The sequence below is a fragment of the Heliconius melpomene genome, chromosome 8, assembly GCF_056956725.1.
Source record: "Heliconius melpomene rosina isolate 202511_hmr_F chromosome 8, ASM5695672v1, whole genome shotgun sequence".
Taxonomy (NCBI): Eukaryota; Metazoa; Arthropoda; class Insecta; order Lepidoptera; family Nymphalidae; genus Heliconius; species Heliconius melpomene.
The window spans coordinates 6,898,384-6,923,214 of NC_140396.1; the positions used below are offsets into that span (position 1 = coordinate 6,898,384).

General features: G+C 32.9%; 1 protein-coding gene across 2 annotated transcripts in view; it reads left to right on the plus strand.

Annotated features, from left to right (window-relative positions):
• LOC146536940 (uncharacterized) overlaps positions 1-24,831 on the plus strand; it is a 377,803-nt gene that overhangs the window by 238,220 nt on the left and 114,752 nt on the right. For both annotated transcript variants that reach the window (XM_085189265.1, XM_085189266.1), the window contains exon 2: positions 5,236-5,590. In XM_085189265.1, coding sequence (XP_085045391.1) covers positions 5,236-5,590 — 355 coding nt within the window. The remainder of the gene's footprint in view (positions 1-5,235; positions 5,591-24,831) is intronic.

Genomic DNA, 24,831 nt, shown 5'->3' on the forward strand with positions numbered 1-24,831 from the left:
ATTATCCCAAAAGAGCACTAAATAACTGGTGTAGAGTTAGTTTCAAAATAGTACAAGACCACGTCCCAACTGTCCCCTCGGCTCCTAAGTCAGGCACGTCTGTATCTAGAATTGAATCAATCCCAGGAGACAGAAGTTGTATAGTCTAGAAATAATAATTTAATAATCCACTAAGATTCTAGAGGTCGTCGAGGATCAGTGGGACAAGCGTGTGACTATAAACGTAACAGTAGTGAGTTCAATTCTGGAGAATGAATCATTATTATTTATTAATATTTTCATTTCTTCGTTTTGCTAACAAGATAAAAATGCGGCATTGAATTTATGCAATGCCTCGAAAAGTCGGAGGAAAATGGGGAACGGAGTGTCCTAACACTTCTTAGTGTACCCTCTACCTATATTACTAAAAGCGAGATACAGCGTGAAACAGAAAAGAAACAAAGATTCTACTATTGAACGTGCTTTTGAGTATGTTGAAAAATCTCTAATTAACAATGTTTATAACACTCGGGTGAAATTTCACTTGAAAATATTTCAGTTTGCTCCGTAACTTCAAAATTATTCTGAAAAAATATTATAAAATAAATATTAAAATAGTTTTGTTTGTTTCTCGTTAGATAAGTTTCATTTGTTAACAAAGAATAAATCACTGATGAATTTAAATTACATAACAAAGACATTTAGAAAACTTTGGAAGTGACGCCCCATAATAAGCACAGCTTAAGTTAATCTTTTTAATATTTTTATAGTATTAACTTACACGTCAGGTTGTGGGTTCGATGCTCACTCGTAGAAAGTAAATATTTAATATTTAGATTTTCTCATTCTGGCTTTGAGGCAAAACGCGGTTCAACAAGCAATGCCTTCAGAATTGGGCACAAAATGGAGAGTTTATTTTAATTTTTAACTTCAATTCATTTGATATATGCGGAAAAAAAATTAAATTTACGTAGATTTCAACCTGTGTCTGTTGCTAACAATATATAACATCGTAAGTAAGATATTCCACTAGTAATAACAAACCTTCCATTGATATTCCACCCGTATTGCCAATTGTACGTGGTTCTTTATATAACAACCCCTATATTTTCTTATTGGGAACCAAATTATTTACATACACTGTTTGCAAGGCATTCGTATGTAAATTATTTCCATGCTATATTGGAGCTTGAGTCTTCCTATATTGCCTTGAAATGTTATTAGAGATCAGGTTAAAACAAAAATGTCTTTAGAATTTCTCCATTTCTCTTTCTTTTAAAATATACGACGGCCCAGGCCGTCGGGCGAGCACAGAAGAACCTGGGAACCTTAAAATACATTCCACATTAAGAGACTTTCATTCCTCATCTTCCGCTGAATTCTCGAGACATTAAGTGGCTGAACCGCCGAACATTACACCGTTGCCAGAGTGAAGAAATGAAAAATATCAAATATTTCACTTCCCCAAATAGAAATCGAATCCACAACTTTCTTCAGTCTTTACGCTAGTCAGCCGCTACGCCAATGTAGGCACAAGACGGCTTTAAAACTTTAATAATAAATATAACGACATGAACGTTAAGTAACACGGACGGGTGAGAGCGAAGATTGAGTATTCACGAGATACGCGAATCTCCTTAGCAAGTTGGTCTCGTCATTTGTCAATGTGTCACAAGTGCTATTACTTATATATACATATATTACATGTAGCTTCTGTTGACGTTTCATACAAGGATTAATATGTTATATTAAAATATATAAGTAAAAGAAATGTTAAGAAGGCCGTGTGAGCTCAGCGGCACGGCGATGCTTGTGGGTTCGATCTCCATTCGTGGAAGTGAAATATTTATTTACGTTTATATTTACATTGCTTCGCTCTGGTGTCGAGGTAAGCGGTTCGGTTCGGTTCGGTTAAAGATATTTATTTCCATTAAAAACACATAGGCCACTTACATGGAAACATTTTTTAACATAATAAATAGTTGTAGTCGGTCGTACATTAATCAAAAATCAATAACTTTTTTTTTTTTTTGCTTACTCATTCAATGCATTTGTTTTTTTTTTAGGGTGGGTAGCTTTTAATAAAGTATTTGCTTAGTTGCGTTTTAAATGCATTGAATGAGCTTACACTCCTCAAAGAAGACGGCAGGTTATTGTAAAGTCGTGCCACCTCGTAGGTAAACATTTTTTTACCAATCTGTCTTCTAGCTTTAGGTGAAATCAATAAACTCGCTCGTCGCGACCGCAAGGAACGATTTGTTGCAGATTTTAATTTTACAACTACTCAACACACTTTGTTCTGCGTTCTGAGTTCTGCTACTCAACACAAAATGGGCAACGGAGTGTCTTAACACTAGGTTTCATCTGCCTATTTTGCTGTGTGCGGGATATAGCGTGAAGCTGGCTTATTTTTTTAGTAATATCGCATGTAATACTGATATGATTGTTTTTAAGCTTATTATTTAACCTAAGCTTTCATTTCGTAAGTTGTAATTGAACTTGAACTTGTCACGTTTACGGTCTCACGCTTATGCCACTGTGCCAAAACCCCTGGGGCCCCGTGAGGCCCCTCATATAGGTGTGTACATAATTATATTAAAACAGCACTTTAGGATTTCGTATATTTTGTTTATATTATATAATACGTTTTTTTATATAATGCATAAGGCTTTAATCAATAGCCTTTTAAAATAAAATACGGTACCTACGGTATTCTTCTCTTTCAGTATTTTTATTCGGAAATAAAATTTAAATCCGATCCAACACTGCGAACCGCCACTGCCTTTATATAAAGCGGATATTTTAGAGCAATATGAATTAACAAGTGTGAAAGTTATTTATTTCAAGCTAGTACCGTTTAATTGAGGATATTGGAAGCCAATCTTGTTAGGTGCTCTTAGTGTTCTATTTTTTATGAAAAATAATGTTTTTTTTTTAGGTAAAATTGATTTGATATGAAAAAAATTATATTATATTTCGTTTTTTCATATAGACTATACAGCTGGGTAGGCAGAGGAAACCTAGTGTTTCGACACTCTATTCCTCATTTTTCGCCGAATTCTGGAGGCATTGCACTGCATTAAGTGGCGAAACTCAACGCCGTCCTTTCCCTCGACACCAGAGCGAAGAAATAGAAATATAAATTTTCAATTATTATTTCATTTCCTCGCGTTGGGATCGAACCCATGACCAGTCGCATTTACAATCACACTTTGTCCCCCAGCGCCACGAGTAGCCTCATTTAACAATTTAGTATGTCTCGAAAATTCGGTGAAACGTGGAGTTTCTTAACTCCAAACTCTCTCTCTCTCTCATTTTGCTGTTTTAAAAAAAAAACTTACTCCAAGACTACTACTAATTTAAATATCAGAGTACAATTTCAATTACTATCGTACAGCAAAGGATATTAATGGTTTAAAAATGTAAATTGAGTACGGCACTGGAGATAACCGACATCATCTATCGCAGCTAACTATGCTGAAATTAAAAAAGGGAACAAGTTTCATGTTTAGCTACGTTCTATGAAATATTCATGTCTGGAATATTCCAATCAGTGTTTAGATGCCTTTGAGAATTTTGTTTGATACTGTAAATACATCGTTGTGGCGTAGTGGATATTTATACGATGGGTGCGGGTTTGAATGGCACTCGGAATTAATATTTTCAAATTATTAGTCCGGTCTTAATTCAAATGTTGCCATCATTCAATATAGAAGAGATTTCAAAGCTTAAATAACTTTTATTATTTTTAACTGATTTTAGGGTTCCTTAGGTAACATAGAACACTTATAAGAACACTTTGTTTTCCATTTGTCCATCTGACAGGGCCATTTATCTCAAGATCGCATAGAGGTATCAAGGTGAAATTAGTATCAAATATTCAAGTATACGGGCAGACCCCGGTAATAGCCGGGATTAATGCCAGGAAGAAGAAGATTCAAGTATACGATCTCAAGTCTACAGTCCTTAAGCTTCTAAGTCAACGCAATCAAAAGATACGAGCATTTACATATGTATCGATTTTGATATCGATTTGATTACTTACCGTGCACCTACAGTTTAGAAATTTGGCACGAAGTGAGAACTAGAAATATAAATAAATAGCAAAATCCGAAAAATGAAAATTTATTGGTATTTCATAGAAAAAAAAATATTACAAATTTATTTTTGTAGTTAATTTCGTACAAAATGAGTGCATATGCCTGCAAACTTAAGTTTGTCAACTTTAGTAAGAAAGATTCAGAAGGCGAGTCCCACGTTTTACTAATATACAATTGCCTCCAATTCAAAATTCAAAATTCAAAATATTCTTTATTCAAATAAACTATAAAAGCACTTTTGAATCGTCGAATGTACATGTCAACAAAAAGCTACCACCGGTTCGGAAGGCAGTGCTGCTGAGAAGAGCCGGCAAGAAACTCAACAGTTGCTCTTTTCAAAGTCAATGGTATATTTTACTATTACATTAGCTGGCAGCTATCCTGCCTGACATTCAATAGACATTAATTCCATACATGTTTATCCTCTAAATATTCTTGAACAGTGTAATAAGCTTTACTTGTTAGAATATTTTTTACAGATATTTTAAATTTTGGTAGTGGCAAACTAAGAATATGAACCTACAACTATTAAGCATAGTAAGGCACACTATAGTATTTCTAATTGTTAAGAAAGCGGTATCTATCTTATGAAGTGTTTTAAACTCTTGGAATTTCAAAACTACATTTTGCATCGAATATGGTGTGCACTTTCAAGCATTTAGTCCCAAAGGACGCAAGTGTCGTTAGTAAATTAGAATGGCCAGACCTACTTTCGTCACGTACAGCTTGGTTTTAGCCACGCTTATATTTTCAAATAAAAACGTGAAATTAAAATTATGAAAAAAATAGAGGTCAGTCGTAGTAAAGTGGCAGAAGCGTGCTTCTGTAAATGTGTTGTGGGTTCGATTCCCACTCGGGGAATGAATAATTTATTTATTAATAATATTTTAATTTTTTCGCTCTGATCAACTCAAGGCGCGGCATTTAGTTATGCCACTCAACACGTAATGCCTCATCCGGAGGATAGTGAGGAACGAAGTGTCTTAACACTAGATTCCCTGTGCCTCTGCGAGAAAAAAAAACTAAACGGAATTAAGTGAGCTTTTACTACGTATTTTTCACTCTTCACTTATGACGATAACGTAACTCTAACAAAACACAAATTTCTCAATAAAAACCCTAATAAAGTTATTAAACATATATTTCTTTGTTCCAGGCTATCAATACACCAGCTACTCAGCATCACACTGATCACAATCTTCACAAAAACCGTCTCATCTCAGTCCGGAGAGCACCAGGGTCCGCAGACATGCGGTGGTCGGTTGAAGGGTCCAGTCGGCATAATACAAACACCAAACTTTCCCAATCCATTCCCCGTCCCTATCAAATGTCGATGGATTATCCAGCACGATATCGTAAATGGTACAATATCGATATATTTCACACAGCAATACACCACTAGTGGTTTGACGTTCACAGAGTACATGTACTACGATGAGTCGTACAAGCTGGGTGAACGGAAAGCTTTGAGCGTTACAGAGGAGAATATCACAAGGATCAAATGGTTGCAGGTATTTATAGATTTTACTATAAATTTTATTTATGCTATATATTTCGTTCGATAGTCATATTATTTTTTATAGCTGCTTTTTTAGTGTTTAACAAGGTTAAAAGTAAATAATAATTAAAATTTTAGACGCTGTAATAGCGTTATTTAATCCATCTCCGATATATTTTTCTCTGGTCTTTATATATAGCATTGGTTTTACAAATTTGAATTTCAGTATATTGAGTCACTAGAAGAGTAGTTTACTAGTTTTTTTGTGTTAATAAAGAAAATATTAATTGGTTACCTCTGCCTTCTTTGCTATATGCGGGATGCAGCGTGAAAAAAAAAAATATTTAAAGCGTTGACTGGATTAACATATATATTATGATAGCTATTGTTGTCACTACATTTTTTCTTAATTCATTAATTGAATCATAACATTAGAGAGAGATTCGTAGTACTTCTCGTAGCAGAATTTGAACCAATGACCTATGCGAAATTTGAACTACGACAGTGTCATATATTTTATAAATAAAAAATATATTCAAAGTTATTATTTTTAAAGTATATCTTTCTAAAAAAAACTTTAACACAAAATACATACTTAAGGCTCGAAGCTACAATGGCTTGATGTTACTCGTAAACGTAAATGTCTTTTGTCATTTACAAGCGGATTTCACAAAGATGGCGGTACTTCTAGGGAAATCTCAATTTTAAAGCAAAAAATATTTATATATTTTATAAAAATTTTTTCGAGCATATTTAGAACTAAGTTATGTGATCCTGAGGTCTAAATTCTTTTTAGAAAAATGATTTTCAAGGGTTTTTTTGCATCGTTAGCTATAAAAATATTAAATAAGATTTTCATTTTGATTTTCGACATTTAAGAGATAACGACCTCTTTGTAGTTTTGCGTGATATTAAGAAATTGGGCCAATTCCCATCATTACACAAAACAGACGCAGCAAGTTACTACAGTACTAGTGAAACTTAGCTTGTATTCTCATTTTTTTTGTATTTATTATACTATTTTTTTTTCATATCTGTAAGAATTTCGAAAAATCTTAAATTAGTGTTCCTCAAAACTTTTTAAGGAACCTACACGCCTACAAAACCTACCTACAGAACCTACAAAATTTCAAAGTTCTATGCCACATAGCTCTGACCATAATGCTGTAAGCTTCTTTAGGCGCGACGTTGAGATCCATGACTCAAAGTTCAATGACACGAGTAGGAAATGATGAATGGAGTGTATTGACACTAGGTTCTGTCGTTAATCTGAAAAATAAACAATTAAAAATAACTTTAAAACACCATTCCATTAAGTCGTAGCAAATCTTTTGAAACCGATAGGAAACTACGGTAATTACACAATCAGTTGAGCGATGCCTCAGAAAATGAGAAATACCGCAGAAGCATCCGGCCGCTTAGTTATTTTGCAAAAATGCTATTTTATATGGAATATTTATTCTTCCTTCATGCTGTATCTCGTACATGGCAGGATAGGCAGAGGGAACCTAGTGTTAAGACAACGTTTTCCAATAGGACATTTCCGTCCCTACTTTCCGCTTAGAACTTAGAACTTAACACTGTATTGAGCATGGCGACGAAATGGAAATATTAAATATTTATTTTTTTTCGAGCGGGAATAGAACCCATAATCGTCGCGTTCACAGTTGCACTTGTGACCTCACCTAAGGCAGAAAAGAGTGTAAAGCTTCTTATTTCTTCATAATTCTAATCTAATCTTCGCGAAACTATTCTGGGATAAATTGTGTTTTCTTAACTTTACCCTATATTCCAATAGTAAGGAACCTGGAAAACTTGTGTTGAGACATTCCGTTCCCATTAAGACATTTTCGTTCTTTATTCTTCGTGGAATTCGTTCGTGGAAGTAACAATGTGTATAAAAAAATCAAATACGCTCTTCAACCCACTACTTATAATTCAAAATGAATTCGAAGTGGAAATTTATTTTGTTTTGCAACCTACACACCTTCAATTTCGTATTATTGTTGTGTTGTTCCAAACCTCTATCATTTATTTATTTATTTATAAGGCCCACCAACAATTGATACAATTATTACATGCCATTAAAGAAAACAAAGTAAATTATTTCTAATTGCTCAATTATTTACAGGTGGGCTCCACATGCAAAAATAAATTTGACGATAACAACAAACAACAACTTAAAAATAAACACAATACAAAAAAATTATAAATTACACATGCTACACACAAGTTATACATTATTAAGATAAAAAACAGATTCATATATGCATTAATAAACAATTCACTTATTCTATTTTGTTATACAAGTACGAAAAAAAAACCAATTAATAATATTAATAATTTAAGGTAAAAGACATTTAATAATAAATAATTTTTAAAATTAAAATTAAATTAATTTATATAGAATCTTCAAAACTAATATATTATATTGAGTATATATAATATTTGGTCTCTAAGAATAGAATGAATGGAAGATGACAAATAAGTACAAAAGAGAACAACGTCTTACGCATCTCGATGGCAGCCCGCCAGACCAGTAGACTCCAAGAAACTGTTTATATAACTCATTTTCACTGTGAAAATTGCCTACTCTTTTCTTTTATTCTTTTAGCTTCAGGGAACCTGGAACCCATTTTAAAGACAATATCATATCATTTAATATTTTAGAATAAATTTGTTGAAAGAAAATATTTTATATTCATATTTTTTTTTTATGACCCATTTAAATGACAGAAACACTAGAATAAATAGACATCAACATCTCCCCGACTGTGATTCGAATCTGCAACCATCGTGTTTACAGCCAGACGCTACACTACGACGGCTTCATCTGTCTCGGTTAGCTAATATTTATGTATCTATCTTCTATATATATAAAATCGAAAGGTCACTCACTCATCACGAAATCTCAGTAACTACATGTGCTAGGAATCTCAAATTTTGCATAGGAGTTACTTATAGGACGTAGGTGCTCGCTAAGACGGGAATTTGCAATATTCGACTTCTAAAGAGTTGTTTTTGGGGTTGAAAGTTTGTATGAAACTTCGTTACTACAAATTCTAGGAGTATCAAATTTTACATGGTCGTCACTTATAGGACGTAGGTAACCATGGAGACAGAAATTAATAATAACGTAGTTCACGCAGGCGAAGCCGCGGGCGGGCCGCTAGTAACATAATATAACTTAGTTACAATACCAAATCAAAACCTATTGAAGTTAGAAAATTTAAATATCGAGTTATTAGAGATAATTGTCATTCACATCACGTACTGGGGAAGGCTGCGGCCGCGCTCAGCTGAAAGTACGAATAGAAATATGCTAATGAAATATGAATTATGTGTATTTGAAAATCTTTTAAATGGTACATTTTATGTACGTTTAACTTTTGTGATAAAAAAATTTGATTATGTGAGTTTTTTTTTTTCATAAATGTCTAATAATTTCGGCAACGTAGTGTTTAAACATATTGTTTCACGTTTTCTATTTAATGTTCGAGGTATTACGAGTTGAGGGCTCAAAGCAACGTCGTCTAATTTAAATTTAAACATTCCTTCGAGTGGATGTCGAACCCATTACCTTCTCATTTACACGTTGCAACAGGCATATATTATTTTGACGCAGTTAACGTATGACTTAATTGACTAGAATTCTTGGAGGGTATCCAAATCGGGGGTTCGAATCCTGCTGCGTTTTCTTTTAAATCATACACTACTTGAAAACCAATAATCTAAATTACTAAGTTAATTTATTTATCCTAAACTGATAGAACTGAAAACCTTTCGACAGTCGTCAGTAAATCCTCCATGCCATTGTTCCAAATAATCAAAGGAACAGCCAACAAATACACAAAAGCTGTAAAAAGCCCGCTAATAATGGCAATTCAAACTTTTCTTGTTTTCCAAAGTTCGGAAACCATTTCCATATAACAAATACGTACAAATAAATATTTTATTTTAATGTTTATATATACATCAGGCCCAACGTGGCGCAAAAGTACAATGGTGTGTCTGTAAATTCACTAGGTTGTGGATTCGAGTCCAAGAAATAAAATGAGGAAATGAAATATATAATATTTTTGTTTCTTGTGGATCCCTCTGCCTATCCTGCTACACACGGGATACAGCGTGAATCTGAAAAAAAAAACTTACACGTATATTATTATTAATTAATTTGACTTTTGTACTTAATTTACTTTTTAGCTTCATCGGAATTTTTATAGCTGCGCGTCTGTTTTATTATAATTAGATATGCATAAGGTTTCTTTGATTAAATTGTATTGTACTGTATTAATATTAATTAAAATTTTACATACACAAATAATCTAGCAGTAAGTCTAGACGGTGGTGTAGACTGTGGACTTAAATCCCACTCGGGGTAGTCTTTTATACAACACAACCTAAACTTCAAGTTGATTAAAAAATAATAATTAAATAACTATAAAAATAGCGATTTTAAATTACTAGGAGCAAGTAATTGTAGTGAGAAATGTATAAAAATATTTTGGTGTCATTAGATAAATTAGTGTTTTTTGAGAATTTATTTCTTGTCACTAAATTTAAATAGTTTATTCCTCCGAATAGGAATCGAACCCATAACAAGCCGTGTTTACAGTCAAACTTGTGCTCCAATAATATATTCTAATAATCTTCCACGTACAGACAATTTACCATTTTATTACTTGTATAGAAGATTGTTTAGTGAATACTGAAACTACTAATTCCACCTACAAGTATATTAACTAGTAGGTAAACTAGCGTTCGTCACAATAGCTAATTTACTGTTAGGTTGCTACGTGACTCGAATGTAACGTATTGCACTTGCTACGAAATCAGCTACGAATACTCGTAGAGCCCACTGACTATTAAATAAAGTTATATAATTCAAGTTATATATGTATGCTTAATTTATAAATAATGTTCATATTGAAAATATTATTTAATGGTATGGAATTGTATTGGATTGCTTAAGCACTATGTTCCCTCGGTTCTGTGCGGGTAACATCGCCATGCTGAAAATTAATCCTTATGAATTAATTCTTTATATTATATGAAATGAGCAATAAATATTATAAAATATATTTGTAAATAAAAGAACATTGAAGCTATAGCAGGTATTATTATAGCTAGAGCAGTTAATATATTGGTAGGTTGCTACGTAAGTCAAATGTGACGTGTGCACTTGCTACGAAATCAGCTACGAATACTCGTAGCTACGAATACGTGTCGCTATATTTCGTTATAGCAATCAGCTGATATACGAAAATGTAGACATTGTATGTACCTTCATTTTAAAGTAAGACAGGATGAAAAAAATTCTCATGCTTAATATAAAAAAAACCTGTATGAAAAATTGTGTCTTTCGGAATATTTTCTTTTCCTAACAGTGGAATAGAAATCTCTTAAATTGTTTAACTTAATATTTAACCATTTTTTTTCATAACATATAAATACAGCATTAACGCCCATAGACCGTGTAAAAACCTTAAATGTACATCGTAGCGTTAACTCACGTTCATTCGCATTGCTAAGTAACTGTAGCTAGATTGTATTGTAAAAACCAATTAATTAACGGTCTACAATAGTGTCATTAAGTTCGTTGTTGTTTAATTTTCTTTGTCTGAAATACAAAGAATATAATATAAAGAATTAATATAAAATAACGAGAGAAATTGACAATTCATTACTTCTCTAACATGAGGAGTATTTTGAAGCATTAAACGAGAATTTCTCGATATTTCTACAGAATTTTATAATTTACGATCCATGCAAAAAAGAAATTGCAAGCTTGTAAATATTATAAAAACATAATATTAACAATTTTAAATATAGTTCCAACAAAGTAAAGCTCCAAAAACAACAAACTACAAAAACCGATCGCTAAAATGTAAATAATGCTTAAAATAAAATCCAATGGCAGCCTCCGACGATATTAGCAAACGGTAAACAAAGTTGTTTTATTTTTAAAGTCCCGGGTTCAATGCGGGTGGGACGCCCCACTTGTGAAACACACGTAACTTTAAACTTCCTTTGCCGCAGCTTAAAATCTTGTGAAACAACTTAGTATTTCATTGTAGGAAGTTATTTTCGTAACCCTTGTGGCTCAGTGTGTGACTATCGTAACGTGGTCGTAGGTTTGACTCTCACTCGGGGGAATTAATTATTTAAATTTCAATGCTGTGATAAGAAAACAAAATGCGGCATTAAGTTACGTTACCCATCACGCCATGTCTCAAAAATGGACATCTGCATATCCTGCTATATGAGGAATATAGGGTGGAAATAATAGAAAATTATTTCTTCTTATGACTTTTACTCTTTTACTTACCATTCATTTTAATAATACGTGAAATATAAGAAACGGAAATTAAAAAAACCTGTGCCGTTAAACTACTATTTAAAATTATTTTATTTAATTTCAATACAAAGTTAGTTTCTTTAATTTTTTTGTGAAAAGCAATGAGCTCTCAGAACATCTTTTCAGAACTTCCACTACGTATACCATTTAAATAAACTGCTATTGGAAATTCGGATGCTTTCAACGGTATTAGCAAACAGTAAACATTCGTAACAAACGCTAGTTTTATTTTTAAAGTCGATAAAGTTTAATTTAAGTTGGTAGAGTTTGTACTTTTAATATTGACTTTAGTTAACGATTTCGAGTTACGCGACTTAAAAGCACAGTAAAAGATGAAGCAAAGTAAGTTTAGTTAAGAAATTAATTACTTAACAAACTGAGAAACTCTAATTATTATAAAAATTATTTAATAGTTGGATCAAAAGTAATTAATGTCTTTGTTTTTTTTAGCTTTACGCTGTATTACGCACTTGCCTGGATAGGCAGAGAGAACATAGGAACCTAGTGTTAACACTCTGTTACCTATTAAAGCACTCCGTTCTCCACTTTCCGCGGAATTCTGGAGGTGTTGATTGGCGAACCTCAAAGTCACGCTTTGCCTCGTCGTCTACATCCCATTTTTTATTCTCCAAGCATTCATTCATTCATCACGTCTGATAGGAAAAGTTAAAGGTAAAAAAATTTAGCATCAAGTGCTTTAGGCGAAATTGACTGGCGGACGCCCGCATTCAAGTTTACGAGCTCGCCGCTTACGTAAGCTTTATGGTAGTTTTGGATTTTATTTTCCCGTTTCATAGATTTTTAGAGGAAACTGATATTTAGTTTTAGTTTTACTTGTAAAGTTGATATAGACAGTTTCATGTTTTTAGAAATTTTAATACGAAAAAGCAGATCACGCTTTTCCCGTAAAACGTGTTAGGCAATTGGAATTTAGTGCTGATTCACTCCGTTCTCCATTTTTATAGTCAATTCTTGAATGGAACTCTAAAGAGGTATATATTATTTACAATATATACAATACATTTATTTTTTTGAAAATACAATACAAAGAAGTAAAAACTTACTTACTTTTTGTTCTTTTTAACCATTTTATAGTCCAAATTTGTCTAATTCCCTAATATTACTAAAACTAAGAACTTCTCAAACTTAATGATTTTTTTTAATACCCTAAAAATCTACTAAAATAGATACAATAATACCTAATTTTTGTATAGCTTATAATAATAAAAAAAAACTTCTCCATACATTTCCTGCAAACTCTGTCAGTGACAGGGGACGACATGATCACGGTTGTACCTAAACAACCTATTTGTATTCGAGTAAAGAATAATAAACGACATTATTAGGACATTTTAGTTTTTTTATCCTTTTTTACGGTATACACGCTTTTATTATATTTTTATTGAATATCAAAAAAAAGAACATGTCTTTCATCAGACTGAAAGAAATTTATTCGTTGAGTATTGCAACATTCTATGTATCAATAATTCCGCCGAATGTGGGAAAGGGGGTATCTTAATGGGAACGGAGTGTCATAGCACTACTTATATATAAAACACCATTATTTTTTTTTTAATTTAATGTACTTTCTGAACTTTATCACCGACGAATCTCATCACTCAACATATCAATACATAAACCTTTTATTTCTATTAAAGGAGAGGAATTAAATAATTGATTTATATCCATTTACACTCAGACTCCACCTCGTCCTCTTCTTGAGACACATTTTTGAGACCGTCGTGGTACAAGCGTGTATCAAACGACTGTAAACACGATAATTGGGGGGTTTGATTTCGGTTCGGGGGGTAAAATATTAATAGTTTCGTTTAATTGGTCTGGCAACCATGCAAAGCCGTTGGTCCCGCCATCCAACACGCAACGCCTCGATAATTCAATGGAAAATGGGGAATAGGTTCCTAGGTTCCTTTTGCCTAACCTGCTATGTGTGAAATATTTTCTTGAGTACGATTTAAGTATATCTATATTAGTTTAGGACTTAGCTCAGCGTATAATCGCTTTTCAATAATTGAATAAAGTTCGTATAACACTTGAAGTAGTACGCCTCTTTTGTATTACGAAGGCGCTCTGAACTTCTCCAATGGCTTCCATTCTCATATGTGGGTGAAATAATCAAAGTTTGTAATTTCACTATGTCTAGAGAACCAACTGTAGTATTATAAGATTTTTGTTTTAATTTAAATATTATATTTTAAATAATGATCTACCCTGGCTTATTGTAGATGAAATTTTTAAATTAAAATGTCAGCATACGTCTCTTAAAAAATACATACAAAATGCACCAAAATCGATGCATATCTTTAAAAATAAATACTCATATCTTTTAATCGCGATGACTTAGAAGCTTGACTCTTGATTAGTTTTTACCTTTTGAGGTACGGAACCATAAAAATTTATTAACTCAGTTTTAGGTCCTTACCTGTAAGTGGAGAACGTAGTGCTCTAGCACTAAGATTGAGATGTTTTCCCTGTCTTTATTAGAAAAACATAGAAATTTACATTTTCAATAAAAGTAATTGTGACTGGCTTTCTTTAATATCACTAAGTTAACAAAATCTAAATACGAGATAAAACAAATACATATATAATAATCTAATAATATAAGAAAGAAACATTACTCTAGGAAAATCCAAGAAATAGTAGCGGAAAGTAAGTTTACCCTCTAGAGAGAAAACAAAGATGTCGTCTGTGCATACTGCTTCGTCGTGATTAAATGTCAAATGTGGTATGACAAGTGCGAGTCGGACATTTGAAGGAGTTCCGTACAGTGTTACAGTGGTCTTAAGTTACCTTTGATATATAATACTATGTTTCTCTTTAGCATCACCCTGTATACTGCATATAATAAGGTAGTAATTATATAATTTATACATGCTTACAAAATGTACCTTTTAATATTGGAAATCAACAAGTAATAACTTGAATCTCGGCGTAAAGCAGAGAACAGAGTGTCTTGACATTAATTTGTCTCTGGTTATATTTCTATATATAAAATTGAATGTGAAGCCAAAGAAAAACATTAAAACTATATAATATCAAATATATAATAATCAAATAGTGAAGGAAGACTCAAATTCTACTATATTCGTTTATTACGGAAATGTAATATGCCTGACGGATTTTTTTCCAGTTCCTCTAATGAATACAATTTAAATATATCTTTCCTACGAGTGGGAATCGAACCTACAATCACCATGTGCATAGATTGTTCCACTGTACTGAGATGACATCAATAATTCATTTACATTTATTTGTATACAAAATATATCAATTGACGTTCGATATTTCTAAACGAAGTTAGCTGTGTAAACGCTAATTAAATTTATGGCAACGAACCTGCTAGTTTAAAATTTGAGTAACTTGCAAATTTGCTCGTACAAAAATACAATTATAAAATAAAAACTGACTGAAAAATTATTCTTTATTTTTAACTCACACTGTTAGTGTTTAAGTTCTTTAAAAATTATGAAGGAAAAGTGAGCAGTAAGAGAATTAGGGGGAAACTCAATTAACCTGAAATTACTCGTACAGTATCGATAATACTGGAGAAACCCCACGTAAAAAGCATAAGGACACATACCCTCTAAGGGCACACATTGGTTCTCGATTCGTTCTCGCCCCGTTCTCTCTAGGAGTTCGTTCTTTCTCTCTACCCCACTAGGAATATGAAGAAGTTAAAAAACTGAAAAACATATACTTGTAGCAAATTCGTATACCTTTTGATTTAATATCAAACAAAACAAGCATGCATAAATCACATGCATATGCACGTTGCACTTTCATCGACGTATGTCAAACAAGTTCAGTAAATGTATTCTTAGTGTCAAGGTGAACTATATCTAAACTTCTATCTATAGCCGCCGAGTTAGAGACGACACGAGTGCAGTTCCGTGGTAATTTTATTTATAACCCAAGTTTGCGCATTGCTTTAGAATATAGCTTTTGTAAGTCGTGATTTGTGGACCAGGTGTGGATAAAAATTTGATTTAAGACTACATGGCAGAAAATTCTGAGAAAAATACTGTATTAGTAGTAGGGTAGGCAGAGGAAACTTGGGAACTTGGTGTTGAGACTCCGTTCCCATTGGGACACTTCCTTTCTCTACTTTCTGCAGAATTCTGAAGGCATTGCGTGTTGAGTGGCGGAAATCAACGACGGCTTTGGTAACGCCTTGTTACCAAAGCGAAGAAATCAAAATAATAAACATGTCATTTCCTCATGTGGTAATCAAACTCACAACCTGTCGTGTTTACGGTTGCATGACTCTGCCCCTATCTCTACCTACCCTGCTAGCGCGAAGGTAAAAAAATATAAGAACATATCGGAATAAACTCAATAGTCATTGAAATTAGAATGTAGTAGGAACCTAAGTCATGTAAATGTACTTGTCCTCACCTAGTCTGGTCTCGTAAGTCTCTCTCAATGCCAACTCCATTCAATTCACTTTGGTTGATCTGTGAAACATTGAATGCATTAGCTTTGCAAATCTACAAACTTTGATAAATGAGTGCCTGTTGTGCTAAATTTAACAGTCGTTCTTATTTCTGCTTTAATCGATAGAACATAGTGTAAAAACACTTTTATTTTAGCTATACGCCGTATCTCGCATGTAGCAGGATAGGCAGAGGGAATCAGGTGTTAAGATACTTCCATTCTCCACTTTCCACCAAATTCTTGAGGCATGTGTATTGAATGGGGGAAAATCAATGCCGCATTTTGCTTCGTTACCAGAACAAGAAAATGAATATATTAAATATTTCGCACTTTCAAGTGAGAATCGAACTCACAACCGTCGTGCTTACAACCACACACTTGTGACTCTCCGTCACGTCGGTCTCACTGTTTCTCTTACTCCATAACTGCCTGTATTATGATCTTTTGTGTTACTTGTCAGAATAGCAATTGAGTATATTATGATACAGTTTTCAAAAGGAACCTAGTGTCAAGACTCTCAGTTTTATTCGCTCCCAAGTTCAAGTAGGAATCGAATTCCTTTTTATCGTCCATTTCCTAATTAAATACAAACATATTAATAATAATAATAATAATAAAGCCTTTTATTTACCATTGCCACAGTTACAAACTTAATGCTAATTTAATATAGTTTACTTTCTAATTTATTTATTTTATCTACACTATACTATTATTTATTTTATCTAAAATATTACTAATAATATTTAAGTATATGTTATAAGGAGATATATATATTATATTTTTACATATTCTAATTTTACAATAGCGTTGATTAATTGTTTCTTTTACTAATTACTTTATAATACACACTCTACTACACTAATTACTTGTTACTTACTGTTCATTTACTTAATTTTTTTTTCTTTTTAGTTAACTTTTATTCTAATTTTATTTATAAAATATTTTATTTTCTTATTTAAATTTTTCTAAATTATTTATTTAATATAACTAATTTAGTAGTATAATATCAGGCAAGGTCCCCAGACTGGGTATAGGCCTCCTCCAAAGGTATACACTTTTTCCATGCAGTGCCGTTTGCTTTCAATTGGTGACATTATTATGTTGCTATATCTAATGTAAGTCTTATATAATAATCTAATATATAATGATCAAAGTCTTTTTATTTTTATTATTATTTTTTCTTTTCATAGCTTTTTATCCTTTGGAGGGTTTTGGTCGTACTCTTCCGCGGTGACCAGCCGAATTGGAAGATCTTTTGTTTTAATTGTGTTTTTTTTTTTTATTTCTTCTTTTCTTATTAGTTTTACTATGGAGGAGGTGCTTGATTGCCATGCTTGTTTGTTTTATTATTATTCTTATTTGTAGGATTAATTACAAAATTTAATTTTCCTTGTTTTATAACTCCTTCTGAAAGACTGTTTGATGGTTTAGCTGGTACATCCCTTTGTTGTATTTTGTTCTTTTTATTTATTTGTATGTTTTTCTCTATATTGGTTATAGTAGCATTTTCAGGTGATGTAGGTAATTTACGCTTAGAATTATTTTTCCATACAATAAGTCGATCATATTTGATTACAGCTATGTTCCCTTTATCTCTTTCTAATTGTAATTGTTGTTGTAGTTCTCTTCTTTTCTCCAGTATCTGTTTTGGATAATCTTCTTTGATGTAATACTGCGTACCTTTTAACTCCCTCTTTTGTTTCATTATTTTTATTTTTGTGCCTAGAGTTGAGAGAGTAACTACTATTGGTCGTGTTCTTTCATCTTTCATTCCTATTTTTTTGACTTCTTGAATGTCGGCATAATTTAGTTTTACAGAGAGATATTGCACCAACCAGTTGATTACGTTTCTTTCTAGGCTCTCGTATGTTTCTTCGTTGTTTTCTATACCGAAAATAACCACATTATTTTTTCTTGTCTGTCTTTCTAAGGCTTGAATCTTTTTTTCTTGATTTTCCACTCTATCTTTCAGATTTTCGTAGTGTTTTTCTATTAATGAAAATTTCTCTTCAAATATTCTAGTCATACTGAGAGTTACTTGTTCAGTAATAATTCTTCCCGTTTCTCTGATTTCTTGTTTTTGATCGTTCAATTCTATTGTAATTTTTTTAAGAGCGTTTAAGATTTCTTCCATGATTCTAAAGTGTTATTTTAGCTTTAGCTTGCTAAAGTTTTGTGTTAATACAGGTAGTGGCCTCTGTTGTCGTCTTTTAGCAGATAACTTTAATATTTATTGATATATATATATATATATATATATATTTTTATAAGTCCTGCCCTCTCGTGGTCAGTGGAAGAAGCACTGATTGATTTTCTTTTACAGATCTATGTATTTACGCCTGTTATCCGCTAGATGGAGTCTTACGTACAAACATATTACACAAAGTAAATTCAACATACCTATATATACAAACATTAGTTAACAAAGTGAAGACAATTAATCTTTCTGAAGTTGTGAACCGTATAAATTTGCGTTAAACTTGCGTTGCGTTTAAAAACAAACTTGCGTTAGTATCTTCCCACGAGTCCTTGGTATCTTCACGTCATGACCATTTCATATTAATTTAATGTCGAGCCCTTAAATGTTCAAGAGGTACGGCTAGAAAACCGACCTCGAGCCAATAATGAAAATCAGCTTCACGCTCTATCCTGCACGCAGCAGGGTAGATAGAGGGAAGTTATTGCTAAGACAGTCCGTTCCACATTTTCCGCCGAATTCTGGAGCCAATGCGTGGCGAAACTCAACGCCGCGCCTTGCCTCGACACCAAAGCGAACAAATAAAGTATAAATTTATATAAATATTTCATATCCTCGAATGGAGATCGAACCCACGACCAGTCGTGTTTACAGTCACAAACTTGTGCCTCTCGATTTTTATCGATAATAGGTTCTTTAAATAGCCCCTTTCTTTACTCTGACCGACATTTACTTTTTCCTGCCGTTAATAATAAAAAGAAAATTCTTGACACTTTGACGACTATGGCGACTCCTTGCAAAATATATTATGGTAGTCGTTTGTACATAAATGGATGTTGTCATGTTACCGTTAGAACAAGGGATATACGATACGCGGCGGATTCTACGATGTCTCATATAGGGGGAGAGGGTTTCCGCTGGGTGTTAGTGGGTAGTTTCGGGGTGCCCTTGGATGGTACCGTGGGACTCAGGTCCCACAGTACCATCCATCACAGCACATTGGTCTTGCCCACGGATGATCAGCAAAAACCATTTTCTTAGATAAATAGAAGGCAGATACGATATTTTGTAATTCTCTTTTATTTACCAGTATAAGTACAGAGAACGTACCGTTAAGACACTCCGTTCTCCACTTTCCGCCTATTTTGACTTTATCCAAGTACACGTAACATAAGAAATAACAAATAATTCAAATATAAACATTACATCGGACCAAACCTGTTATCTATTCATTTCAAACTTCAGAAGATCAGATCTAAGCCATGAAAACAGCGAAAACAGGCGCGGCGTAAAAACAGCACTTATATTAAAAAAATATTTTTCAAAGGAAAAAATAGGAATAGAAGCTAAAAAAAGGATGTTTTGATCGTCTGCTTAAAGACGGTAATTTACTTATAATGTTAATATAATCAATGCGTCTAGACAAGGAGGTCAACTTTATTTTCTCCTGTAATGACCTCTGTTATCGGTAGAATGGCTGAATAGAAATCATATAAGATCGGACAAGATTCCGTAACGTGATAGATGTAGTACTTAGAATTGCCTTTTATACTATAAATGGATAAATTAGGAATATAATAGAACGTTATTTACCGAAAATAAAAATATTTTTCGGTAAAAAGAAAAGGTAAGTAATCGAATATTGACGCTATCGTGGCGCAGTAGGGCGTTATTTTTTTTGTAGGTGGTGGTATGTGGTGTGGTGTGTGTGGGTTCGATTCCCTCTCAGGAAAATGAATTCGTAAATATTTTCATTTCCTGGCTCTAAGTACCGAAGCAAAGCGCGGTTTGGAGTTCCTCCACTCAACACGTAATGCTTAGTGTCTTAATGAATTCGGAGGATGGAGGATGGATTGTCTTGACACTAGGTTTTCTCCGTCTATCCTGCTTAATGCAGCGGAAAGCTGATAAGAAAATATTTTCTAGCAATAAAATATGAGGAGAGATCTGTGAATATGTGCACAAATTTTATTAAATTTATTATCTTTTAGATTTAAATAAAATATAGTCAAATTCTTATACGAGATACAAATCTGAAACATTCAACATTCCAACAATAACCCTTTGTTATCTGAGTAGAATTAAATTTTATATAACTTAGAAAACATACTCTACTTGACTGAAAACAATTTCTTTGTAACTTATATCCTTTGTACGAACGTGTCAACCTAAGACAATTGTGCAGTAAGAAGAGTTGAAAACAATTGAAATGTAATACTTCTATGTTATAAAAATAACCTAAAACCCATTCGCAAGCTCTGTTAAGAATACAAAACGTGGCGTTAAGTTACGGCACTCATCACGCAATGTCTAAGATTGGGCGAAAAGTGGAGAAAAGAGTGTCTTAAGTCCTCTCTTGCTGTGCGGCACACAAAGTAAAGTTAAATAAACTCGTTGCAGGAATAAACAACTTTTCCATGTAAATATGATCCAGCAGGTGCCGCTTATATTTCTAACATCTGCTTTAATAATATTAACTAAATGTTTAAGACTGAAGAGATTTATATTGTTACAGGTAATTATTAGCGGTGAGGAAGGTAAATGCTTCTCTTGCATCTCTTACATATTAAAACGTAAAAAAAGAATATAGAAAGAAAGAAAATTTTATAAGTAACTTATAATTTTATTTTCTGTAACAATAATAATGTATTTTTATTATAAATATCGTATATCCATATTATCTTAATATTCATATATAATACTCACATATATATGGACGTGATAGAATCAGAAATGAGGATATCCATAGGAAAATAAATGTCTCTATTTCTCTGATATTGCTTGAGGAATTGCTCAGCTGAAGTGGCAAACTAGCAGTGGATGGAACACATAGCGAGGAGAATGGCCGTTGGGATGGAAAGGTTTTCGAGTGACGTTCAGTGGATATGACCACTACCAGATGGACCGACGATCTGGTTAAGGTTACTGGAAGCCGCTGGCGACGCATGACCGATCATAGTAGAAACCTTTTGTGGAGACCTATGTTGAATGGGCGTCTAAGGGCTGATGATGATGCAAATGATTCCAAACTTGCCCCAAATATGTTACAATGCACAAGAACTTGGCTCTCAACTAATCATCAAATATATATAGATTCTTTCTTTTAAAAAAACCCTTTAATAAATGTGCATCTGGATTTTAGGACTCGTTTTGTTAAATCAACCAGATATAATCCGCGTAGACACAGTTAAACGCAGACGCCTTTCCAGATTATATTACTTGGGAGCACTTCTATACAATTGACAAGCTTAGTCGCCTCGTGGTCGTGATTTACGAAGTTGTTCTTTAAGTATTTTTACAATTTTTTTTTCTATCATCAGGCATAGGGTGCGTATGTTCTGAATGGTGGAACTTATCGCAGCGTTGCCTACCAGAGCGATGAAATATGAATATTAAATATTTCATTCTCCGGGAATGCAAATCGAACCCACGACCATCGCGTTTACATTCGCACACTTGTACGTCTGCACCATGACGACCTCATATTTTTAAGAGCTCTATCTCAAATTTTCTATCTAATTTTTTTAGTTGACCTGCATTATAAATTATAATGTATTAAATATGTAAGCTTATTTTTTTATATTTAAGTATATTATTGCACTAATATTTAGAGAAACAAAGAAATTTATTTGATTTAGTTGCCATATAATTTATTAATATGTTAGTAGGTAGGGTGCTAGGAAAATACCTAAAGAAAAAGGAAAAAAAATAATTTGAGCGTTTTTTATAAAATAATAAAATAAGCTAAATCAAATTAATATTGATATTCTTCTAAAAGAAATATACTGACTTCCAATACTGACTTCCCATATAATGCTTAACTCAAATTGTTATTCCACTAACTTACTTTATGCTTGTATTTCTAAAATTTCAATTAATGCAATTTGATGGAAATATTAAACTTTAAAAATAACATAATTTTATTAACTTTGACAGTTAAAATTTTACCTCAGTTATTAATTAGATAACAACAAACAAACTTAATAAAGTGGAACTCTCCACTGAGATCCCGTTCTTTAAAATTTCAATTTCAGTGAAGTGAATGAATTGAACAACTTAAATTTCCATCTGTCTACAAGTTTATTACAAATCCTGGTTCCAGTTATAATCTCCTTTAATACTTATTGTAAGATTGTATAAATTTTCATAAAATTGACAATTTAATAATAGATTAGAGTTTATTGTAAACGGTTGTGGGTTCGATACCCACTCGAGGGAATGAATTCTTATTTCTTCATATTTTCATTTCTCTCGGGCCAAAGGCAAAACCGCAGTTGAGTTCCGCAACTCAACACGCATTGCCTCGAACAATTCGGCGTGAAGTGGGAACGTGTCTTAACACTAGGTTCCCCCTGCCTACCTTGCCATACTCGTATTATTATCTTTTCTACTTTCTTTTATTTTTTTCAATTAAGATAGTATAGTAAATGAAGGCGTCCCTAGTATATTTTATGTATTTTTATAGGTGCGTATTAAAAATATTACTAGCACGATAGCAATGGTACAAAAATAGCATATTTTATTTTTCAGTAAAAATACCAACCGCACTCTCAAATATTTCTCAAAATTCACACAAAATAAATTTAATTGAACAGTAATGTAAAAATTTATCAATCGTAATAATCGAGTTAATGAATAAAACATGTGAATATATCACGATTTTATGTGAAATATTTATTTAAAATCCTGCACACAGCAGTGTTACGACACTCCGTTCTCATTAAAATAATTTTTAAGTTAACGCCGCGCTTTGACTCATCACCAAAGCGAAGAAATTAAAATATTATTTATTTCATTTTGGGAACCGAATCTACAACCTGTGCGTTAACAGCCACCACTACGCCATGACTGGCCTAGAAAATTATTTAATAAACGTATACGATTATATATACCCTGGATTCTTTGTAAAGTTATTCAGTCGTAAAATAATTTATAGTCCCAAACAGTAAATGGTTGTACCCGCACAAAGGTCAGATATTATAATTTTAAACTTGCTTAACTTCGCGTGCCCACGTTGTAAAGATGCTCGTACCGCTCATATGGTTTGGAAACTTTTTTAATTATATTAAAATTAAAATATATGGAAAAATACGGTTTTTGGTACACTTTTTTCGCATGTAGTTATCGTGGCGTTGTGGCCCAGTGTCTGTCTGTTTATGCAATGGTTATGGGTTCGATCCCGACTAGGGTGAAATTAATTATTATCATTTCCTTCCTTATACCTTCTATTTAATGATATAATCATTCCTGTATAAATTTTAGTAAACGCGAAGTTTGTTGGTTCGATTTTCATTTCCTCGCTCATTATCGTTCATCACGAGGCAAAGCGCTGCGTTAAGTTAAAAATGGAAATGTGTAAATGGGAACGGAGTATCTTAATACTAGGTTCCCAGGTTCCCTTTGCCTGCCCTGTTAAAGACATAATAAACCCTTAATTCCACTCACTAAATGCGTTAGTAGTTACTTTCTAGTTTCTATTTGTACTGAAAATGCCAGAAATAGGTCGAGATAAAAAATAATCTTTTAGGGTGTTATAAGAACAAGTTTTATTGGAAAGCCCACGTTACACAACATTCCAATTCCATCGCACTCATGGGAGTGTGACGTAAAAAATAGTCACCTATATTCGTCGTCACATTCGTCACAAATTCAATAGAAACGCCCTTTCTTGTGCAATTTAACATAGATATTGTTCTATAAGGAAAATTAACGAGTGCCGTCTACGAGATTTGTTTTCTATGGAATAATATTGTCAAAATATTTACTAATGGATTTTTTTTTGTTTTCAGTACAGAAGGATAGGTAGGGAAATTATCCAATTTCTGGAAAACTTTCGAGATTTTACATGTTGAGTTACGGAACTCAACGCCGCTTATTGTCATAGCAGAACGGACAAATAAAAATTAATTTCTCCAAGTAAGCATCGAACCTACAACCAGACCATGTTTACAATTACGCGCTGTGAAAAACAGAGTGTCTTAACACTTTTTCTGCCCACCTTAAAGCTGAAAAAAATATATCTTTAAAAAAAGATATTTCACGTCACACACAGAATTACCATACTCATATAAGCTTGACTTGTAAGTGGTGCTCGCCACCAAATCCCTTAATAATTTAAACATTAAAAGGGTTGAAATGGAAAATAGGGGTCGCGGGATCCGCTTAATTAGTTGCTTTTTCCGCAACGAAGTGAATGAGCAACATCCGTTCCCGGATCAAATATAACGATTTTACATTTGAACGA